Source organism: Agelaius phoeniceus, chromosome 17, assembly GCF_051311805.1.
Source record: "Agelaius phoeniceus isolate bAgePho1 chromosome 17, bAgePho1.hap1, whole genome shotgun sequence".
Lineage (NCBI taxonomy): Eukaryota > Metazoa > Chordata > Aves > Passeriformes > Icteridae > Agelaius > Agelaius phoeniceus.
Window position 1 is genome coordinate 9,717,497 of NC_135281.1, and position 8,815 is coordinate 9,726,311.

Sequence of the window (8,815 nt, forward strand, 5' to 3'; positions counted from 1 at the left end):
GGCTCCGGTACACGGAGTTTTCTTCCAGCTCCCAGGATTGGAGAGAAAGCATTGGAGCAGCCTGGCTCTATTTTTGGGGGGGTTTCATGGGAAAACAGGGTGAGCCATGGGCACCACGCGTCGGTGCGCTGCCATCATGCCAAAACAATGACCACACCAAGGCTCGTTTCGGAGGAGGATATCACATGTTTTATTATATTTTAATCTGAGAACAGCTGCTTTTCCTGCTGGGAGCATCTCCAGGCGGCACGGCGCGGTGCTGTGGGGCTGCCGCCAGAATCCCATCCCATCCTATCCCGTCCCATCCCATCCCATCCCATCCCATCCCATCCCATCCCATCCCATCCAAGCCACCGTCCTGTGCCGAACCGAGCAGAGCCGCGCTCGCAGAGCCCGAGGCGGCTGACGGGGCGGGCGGGCGGCAGCTTGGAAATTAATACATTTGCCAGGTTGTCAAAACATTAATCAACGGATACAAAAATCTGGAAATGGTTGGGACAACATGTATTTGCGGAAAATATGTGTTCACACAACAAGCACACAAGATGGGAACAATTATATGAAGATGTTTTAATAATTAACCAGAATAAAACAGTTTGCTCTCCATACAGTTCTAGACAATAAAAGTGTTTGCAGTCATATTTTTCTTTTGTACAAAATTCCAGTCAGTTGTTCCTCAATATTTACATTAGCATTCCCTTTTCACAAAATATCTCCTTTTTTCCCCCCTTCCTTTTTTTTTTCTTTAAATCCAGCTTTGCTACATAAATGCTTTAGATCTCATGGATATCCCTTGATTTCTTTTTAAAAAGTCTAATAAAAAAACCCAAAAGACATTAAATACCATTTTATATATAAAAATGCTTAGTAAAAATATAGTTTTGTTGCCCAATTAAAATATATTGCTGAGAATACAGTAAAAACTGTCCTAAAGCCCACCCCTAATGGGTGCTGACTCTTTAACAGCCCCGGCAAAGTCTTTCTAAAAGCTTTTTCCCCCCTAAAAGTTCACCTGTCCTTGGGTTAAATACTGGGGACAGGTCACACTTTGGCTCATCCTGGTGTGATTGTTTCAGGCAGGATTTACTGGAATTGGCTTGAAAATGCCCCTTGGAGCTGGTGAGAGCTGGAGATGTGCCCTGCCGAGGGCTGGAGCGGGGAGCACGGCGGGGAAAGGCGTCTATCTGTGTTATATAGTTATACGGTATATCAGTGAGTTCAGCATGGTCTGTCTCTAAAAAAATTAAAAAAAAAAATCAAAATAAAAAAGAACAAACAAGAAAGCGATGCATTTAATGAGATACTCTAAATATGATGGAGCTCGTGGTTAAAGGAGGATGGCTTTTTGTTTTTTAGAGGAGAGTCAGGGCTCTCCTGGTGCACGCATTGGATGGTGGGGTCAACCTAACCGGTGATGCAGGGGCTATAGTAAACAGCACTGCTGGCATCGGACAGGGCGGATATCAAACTGCTCTCCTCGCAGGAGATGCTTCTAGGAGTCACTTTGGACAGGGAGACATGGTAAGGGAGGCCCGAGGCTTCGGGACGAGTCCTGCTCATGTTCAAATACTGGTCAAACTCATTGCGGTCAACGTCTGTCCAGAGCTCGGTTTGGTTCAAGTGATCCACGCTCTCCATGTGGTGGGCTTCAGGCGGGGGCGACAGCTGGCCCAGGTGGGCGGAAAGCCCGTTCTGAGTTCCTGAGCACATCTGGTTGTAGTAAAGGCTGGAGGGATGGGGAGTCCTCATGGCGTCGGCCAAGTGTGAGGGGGTCTGAGTGTAGGGCACGGCCACGTCCCGCCCCATGCACTTCTCCTGGGGAAACTCCATCTGGTGATGGTGGTGGTAGCTGCGAAAGGGCATCATGTTGCAGTCATCCTGCATGTGCGGGGGGAAAAACGCCGGCTCGGTCTGTTCCAAGACATCCAAGGGAGACATCTCAGGAGTTGGCAAGCCATAGTTTTCAATATCCGACCCCATGGAGTGGAGTTCTCTGAAGTGGTTAAGTGGGGGAGGCTGGGGGTGGCCCGGCTGGCTGCCGCCATGGTGACTCATGCTGAAGTTGTCACTGCAAGGCTGGGAAAGGTTATGCAGGAGGATATTGGGTTCCATCCTCTTGATTTTCTTGGCTTGCTTCTTTCTCCTTGGGCGGTATTTGTAGTTGGGGTGATCCTGGAGATGCTGGATTCGCAGTCGCTCTGCCTCTTCCACGAAGGGACGCTTGTCGCTGGCGCTCAGCGCTTTCCACGATTGGCCTGGAAGAGGAAAGAGAAGCTCTGTGAGAGTGGCTCAGCCACCTGGCACTGGCCAGGGCACGGGGGCACCCAGGGAGAGGCAGCCCAGGGGTGAAGGGCTCCTGCAGATGGCTTGGCACCCGAGAAGGGTCTCACTGCTGGCAGCAGGAAGGGCTGGGGAATGGGTTCCCAAGCCAGGCTGTTCCCTTGTCCCAGAAGGAGGCTCCAGCAGTGCCCAGCACTTCAGTGCTGTGGGAGAATGGGGCTACATGGAATGGGAGCCCCTCTGCCAGGGCTGGGGATTCTACCTCCCACTGCCCCTTGGTACAGAACACAGTCCCTGCTTCCCTGCATCTCGCATCCATAGCCTGCACCTCTGCAGAGCAAATCGCCCGTCCCAAAAACTCACAGCACCATATCCTGGATGCCACATCCCCACACCCCGCAGCCCCGTGTCTCTGCATCCTGCTGCTCTGTCTGGCCATATCCTGCTTCCCGTAGTCCCGCATCCTGCAGCTCCATTTACCCATATCCTGCTTCCCGTGTTCCCACATCCCGCATCCTACAGTCGTGCATCCCGCATCCTGCAGCCTGTATTCCCATATCCTGCATCCCTGCAGCTGTGCACCGCTCAGCCCTGGATCTCTGCATCCCGCAGCCCTATTTCCCTGCATCTTGTGTACATGCAGCTCTGTATCTTCACATCCTCACATCCCACAGCCCCATATTCCCACATCATGTAACATCACATCCCACAGCCTGAGTCCTGCATCCAAGAGTCCCATCCAAGAGTCCTGCATCCTTACAGCTCGCATCCCTGCAGCGCTGCATCCTTGCAACCTGCAACTGGTAGCCCTTCATCCCACATCCCTAAAGCTTGTGTCCTGCAGTTCTTTACCCTTGCAGCCCATAGCCCTGCATCCCCCAGCTCTGTACTCACAGCACCCCATCCTTGTACCTCAACTCCTGCACCCCCCTATTCTTGCAATCTGCATCCCGCAGTCCTGTACCCTTGGAGCCTGGCTAGCAGAGCCCCATATCCTTGCATCCTACAGCCTGCTGCCTTGTATCTGTGCAGTCTGCATCCCACAGCCCTGGATTCTCAGCACACACCCCAAATCCCTGTACTGCTCCATCCCACACTGCCAGCCCTGAATCCCTGTACCTCAGCAGTTCACATCTCCAGCTCTGTAGCCCTGCATCCCACTGCCTTGGACTATCAGAACCAAACCTGCCTATCCTGTACACCCCCAGCCCTGTACTCCAACATTCTGAGCTCTGTACCCCTGCATCCCTGCACTCTTGAAGCCCACATCCCCAGACCTGTATCTCTGTATTGCTGTATTCCCAGCCCCGTACTCCCACATCCCTGTCTCCTCAGCTCGATATCCTCTCCATCCCACAGCCCTGTATTATTGCAGCCTGGATCCCCAGCCCCACATCCCCATGTCCCTGGGTCTGTAAACCTGCATCCCATAGCCCTGTACTCTTGCAGCCCGCATCCCCAGCCCCATAACGCAGCATCCCCGCATCCCTAGCTCCATACTCCCGCATCCCCAGCCCCGCTCCCCTCATCCCCGCGCCCCCAGCCCTCCTCCCGCTCCGCTCCCGCTCACCCAGCATCTTGCTGAGCACGGCGTTGTGCAGGTCGGGGTTCTGCTGCGCCAGCCGCTTGCGCTCATCCTTCGCCCAGACCATGAAGGCGTTCATGGGCCGGCGGATGCGGGAGTCCTCGGCGGCCTTGCCCTCGGGGCGGCCGGCCGGGGGGCTGTATCCATAGCCCGGCTCGGGGCTGGGCGTGCGGCTGGGGGCCGCGCCGGGGGCCGCTCCGCCGGGGCCGGGGCCGAAGGCGAAGCCGGGCTCGGGGCTGGGCGTGCGGCTGGCGGGGGAGGCGGCTCCCGGGGGGCGCGGGAAGGCGAGCCCGGGCTCAGCGGCCGGCACGGCGGCGGTGACCCATGAACAGTCGCCCCGGGGTTGCGATATCTCCTCTCGGCAGTAGTTAGACTCAGATATATTCATTCCAGCTAGACAGCACTTTGTGTCCGACCCGAGCGGGTGCCGGAGAGAGAATCGGGATTCCTGCCGCGTCCCACCGGGTCCAGCACCGCCGAGCAGCCGCCCGCAGCTCGCTTCCCTCGCCTGCCTTCGGGGGACTCGGGCTCGCCTGCGTTTGTTTTGGTTTCTTTTCTTTTCTTTTTTTTTTTTTTTTTCCTATCTTTTTTTGGTTTTTTCCCCCCTTTCCCCCAAAAAAAAAACTTTTGGGATGATGCTGGGCTGGAAGGGGCAAAATATAGCCGGGCTGGACCAATCAGCGGGGCGAGGGGAGGAGGAGGAGGAGGAGAGGGAGAGGAGGAGGAGATGAGGGGGAGGAGGAGAAGGAGGAGATGAGGGGGAGGAGGAGGAGGGAAGGGGGGCGTCCCCAGGCACCAGCAGGAAGAACCACCCGGGGAGGGCCGAGCTGGGACCGGTGTGGAAGCTTCTGCCCCGTTCCCTTCTGTCCAAGGAGAAGGGTTGTTACATTTTTCTCTCATTCTTTCTATTTTTTTTTAAATTTTCTTTCTTTCTTTCTTTCTTTCTTTCTTTCTTTCTTTCTTTCTTTCTTTCTTTCTTTCTTTCTTTCTTTCTTTCTTTCTTTCTTTCTTTCTTTCTTTCTTTCTTTCTTTCTTTCTTTCTTTCTTTCTCTTTCTTTCTTTCTTTCTTTCTTTCTTTCTTTCTTTCTTTCTTTCTTTCTTTCTTTCTTTCTTTCTTTCTTTCTTTCTCTCTTTCTTTCTCTCTTTCTTTCTCTCTTTCTTTCTCTCTTTCTTTCTCTCTTTCTTTCTCTCTTTCTTTCTTTCTCTCTCTCTTTCTTTCTTTCTTTCTCTCTCTCTTTCCGTTTTTTTTGGTCTTTCTTCCTGTCTTTTTTTCTGTCCGTCTTTCTTTCTGTCTTTCTTGTCTTTCTTTAGGTCTTCTTTTTTTTTTTTTTTTTTTTTCTCTTTGCGAGCCCCTTTTCTGCTCTCTGTGCCCTGCCCTCGCCCCCCGCCACCCGCGGTGCCGAGGCAGGGAAGCAGGGAAGCAGGGGAGCAGGGAAGCAGGGAAGCAGGGGAGCAGGGAAGCAGAGAGGCAGGGAAGCAGGGAAGCGTTCAGCTTCGCCCGCCAGCCTGTGTGCAGGAGCACAGGGATGTTCAGGGCTCGGCGTTTATTTTTCTTACGGCTGACTCCGTGTGTGTGTTTTGGCCAGCATTCCCCATCCGGGGCTGGGAGCAGCCCTGGGGTGAAGGCAGGGGTGAGCCCTCTCTTCCCCGGCAATTTTCTGTGGGAATTTCAGTGTCAGGCAAAGAAACGGCTCCTTGAGTTTTACACGGAAAGCATTGTGTTTTCTAGGGACTGCTGAGGAACGGGGGGTTCAGCGTCAGCCAGGTGATGGTGGCTGAGCCCAGCCTGCAGGGCTGCCGGGGCTGGCGCGGCTGTGCCATCGCTGCGTGCCTTGGGCACGGCTGGGTGCCCGCAGCACGCTGCCACGGCAGCCGCAGCAAAGCAGCACGTCCCTGCCACCAGGTCACTGCTTGGCCGCCATCCAGAGGGGATTCGCAGTGCCAAGGGTCAGCCCAGGTGGTCTGAAGGACCTTCCTGCCCTTAGCACTGGGAGCTACTGCGGGGCCCATTTGCAATCAATTGTCTGGCACACTGCGCCTGCCCCCTGAAACCCCCGGGGCAATCGGGCTGACTTGGAAGAGATGTCCCAGCTCCGGGTACCTGCCCCAGGCCCTCTCTGGCTGTGGACATGCCCTGGACCCCAGCCTGAAATGTGAACCTCGGCCTCAGGAAGACTTGGGGCACTGGGTTGCGCAAGAGCCCAGCCCCAGCCTCTCACAGCCGTGGGGTATTGCATGCCATGGTTTCTGTGTGTCTGGAAGTGATTTGGACAAGCCGATCTGCTGTTAACCCTAAACAAAACAAAGGCCTCTAAAAAATAAAAAGAAAAAAATTAAAAATCATGTCTCACTTATTCTTCAATCATCAACCAGGAGCGACAGAGGTTTCGGGCGAGATTTCCTTCACGTTTCTGGAACTTCTAATTAAAATTTTGAAAGTGCAAATCAGCACCAGTCCACAGGAGAGCCCACACAGCTGCAAGGAGTCTCCTCTCCTCTCCTCTCCTCTCTCCCCCATCCAGAGGGAGCTGGAGCACTGCTTTGGTGGAGAAGCAGTCCCTGCTGCCATCCAGAGCAGAGCCCCAGGAGGCTTTGGCTCTTTGTCCCTGCTCTGGCAGGAGCAAGGTGGGTGCTGGGGGATCTGGGGACTCTCAAGCTGCGACCCGTGGCTGCCTGTGGAGTGAAGTGAGCAGCCTTGGGGGCAATCAGTCTCAGCGGCTGATGGGGACATCTCCTTCTCCCAGGCTTCAGCCAAGCATGTGGTGCTTTCCCTGATCACATCCTCTCTGTGCCTCCTCCATGGCCCTGGCACAATCCTTGGCCTCCAGGGGTGCTCCGAGCTGCCCTGGAGCTGGGGTTGGACCTGGTGGCACCAGCTGGCATTTGGGATGTGGTGGGGATGAGCTGTAGCAGGGTGGGAGTGGGGGCAGCTCTGATTTTCCTAGCCCTGGAATGATGTAAAGAGCTGGGGCAAACCCTCCCCAAGAGAGGTAGAGCTTCATGTCATCCACACTGCTCTGTGCAGCCACTGCAGGCCTGGGCTCAGGATGTTCTCCCTGTGGCAGGGGGCAGAGATCAGGGTGGTGCTGCTGTCCCTGTTATAATGGGATTGTTTGAGAACTCCTGACCATGGAGCAAAGCCAGGCACTTTGACCCTCAAGCTTGCATGGAACCCAGCCTTGCACTGGGTCTGCAAACCTGGTCTTACAGTGCATTTGCTGTTGGTTCTGCATCATTAGGAAATCATTAAGGAAAAAAAAGAAAAAAGAAAGGAAAAAAAGGAAAAAAATTGAAACAAATAGGAAAAAAAGGAATGGGATGAAGAGCCATGGAGTGTGGCATGGTTTTGGAGGAGGCAAAGCACAGAGAGAGGGGAAGGAGAGCTGAGAGGGGGATGGAGCAGTATACAAAGCACACAGAAATGCCTGGATGCAGAAATGCCTGCGTGCAAAGCACCCAGAATATCCCGGGAGGAGCCTGCCTTCAAGGACAATGCCACCCTGCTTTGTTCCCCTCCAGCACCACAGAGCTTCACTCCAGGAGTGAAAGCCCCCTCACCCAGGTATGGGATGAAAATGCAGGGCCTGTGCCTGGCTCAGCCTTCACAGGGCTGGAGCTTGGGGTTCTGCTGGCCCAGTGGCTCCTCACCAGCCACACCTGCGGCTGCAGGCAGGGAGGAAGCTCTGGGCATCCCCGGGCAGAGCCAGGACCGGTGTGTGCCAGCCCAGTGACCTCTCCCCATGCCCTCCTTGCTTGGAATCAGGCAAGCTGGACCCCAGTCCAGCACACAGCCTCTGGAGTTGTGTGGTTTTTAATTTTTTTAATTTTTTTTTTTTTTCATTCCCTCCACCGTTTCATGGAGCTGGCAGCTGGCTGACCCCAGCCCGGCCCCTGGCTTCCCTCCCGAGCATCCCAGGCCACACCTAGCAGAGGAAGCGTGGCGGGACGGCCGCCTCTGCTCCCCAGCACAAAGGCGTTTGCCCTCCCCGCCCCCAGCCCGCCGCTCCCGGTTATTCCTCCCAGCCAGGTCCAATGCCGAGCTCCCACCCGGCTAAAAATAGAAGTGGCACCACCTGGATCGTCCCAAGGGGTGCCAGGGATTTGAGGGCTCAAAGAGGGGCTGGTGGGGATGGCAAGGAGGGAAGAGCCTCTTGCCAGCTGAGCCTGGTGGTTATTTCTGCTGCTGCTGCCTGTGGGTTGGTGCAGGAGCCCCAGGCTGAGGCTGTGCAACCAAATCCAAGGAACTTGTCCCCAAAATTTGCATCCAGGTAACAGAGGTGGCAGGTGGATGCTGGCAGGTTCCTATAGCACCGCAGTGCCCAGGCTCCAAGCTGCAGTGGGAAAATTGCTTTTTATCCTCCTTTTTCAGAGGGTGCAGGGTGCTTTTTATCCTCCCTTTTCAGGGGCAGGGGCAGGATGGGTCCTTGGGCCTGGGTGCAAGTGCTGCACCCTCCTCTGGTGCCCAGCACTGCCTTCCCTTGCTCACACAGACCAGCCTTGCCTCTAGATGTGTTCACAGCACTAATTGATTAATCACCATGCAATTACCAGCAGTGTGTGGCCGGTGCTGCTGTGTGTCCAATATGGATGAATGAGATATTTCACAGGGAGAGATTTTTTATTAATTATAGTGAATTATTATCGTTAGGCCACTCAGAGCAGTGCAGCCAGGTGGGATGGACGTGACACCTGCCAAAGGAGATGGGGATCCTCAGGGTGACCATGGGCTGTTCCTCACACAGTTTTTGGGGACCTGTGCAGCACAGCCCAGGCTGGCAGCTCCCCCAGTGCCCTGAGAGGTGCCCCCGTGTCCCTGTCCCCTGGGCTCCTCTGGGCTGGGGCTGCTCCAGCCTTGCTGGAACAAAGGCTTCCCAAAGAAAGGCGCTTCCTGCAGAGCAAAGGACTCAGGGCTGGGGCTGTGTGTGAGCCCTGCTGGGAGGCTGAAGTCAT

The 8,815-nt window shown here is 54.9% G+C and overlaps 1 protein-coding gene across 1 annotated transcript; it reads right to left on the reverse strand.

Moving 5' to 3' along the window:
- Window positions 1-550: 550 nt before the first annotated feature.
- On the reverse strand, window positions 551-4,543 carry SOX18 (SRY-box transcription factor 18). Its single transcript, XM_054644567.2, has 2 exons — window positions 3,851-4,543; window positions 551-2,255 (listed from the first exon to the last, which is right to left on the reverse strand). Exons 1-2 carry the CDS (start codon window positions 4,251-4,253, stop codon window positions 1,405-1,407), a joined length of 1,254 nt encoding a protein of 417 aa, XP_054500542.1. The 5' UTR covers window positions 4,254-4,543; the 3' UTR covers window positions 551-1,404.
- Between the last annotated feature and the right edge of the window lie 4,272 nt (window positions 4,544-8,815).

Bases quoted from the DNA above. Each gene is read 5' to 3' on its own strand.
- SOX18 (XM_054644567.2), bottom strand. From the start codon at position 4,253: ATGAATATATCTGAGTCTAACTACTGCCGAGAGGAGATATCGCAACCC. The intron at 2,256-3,850 runs GTGAGCGGGAGC...TTCCTCTTCCAG, and splicing joins CGTGCTCAGCAAGATGCTGG to GCCAATCGTGGAAAGCGCTG.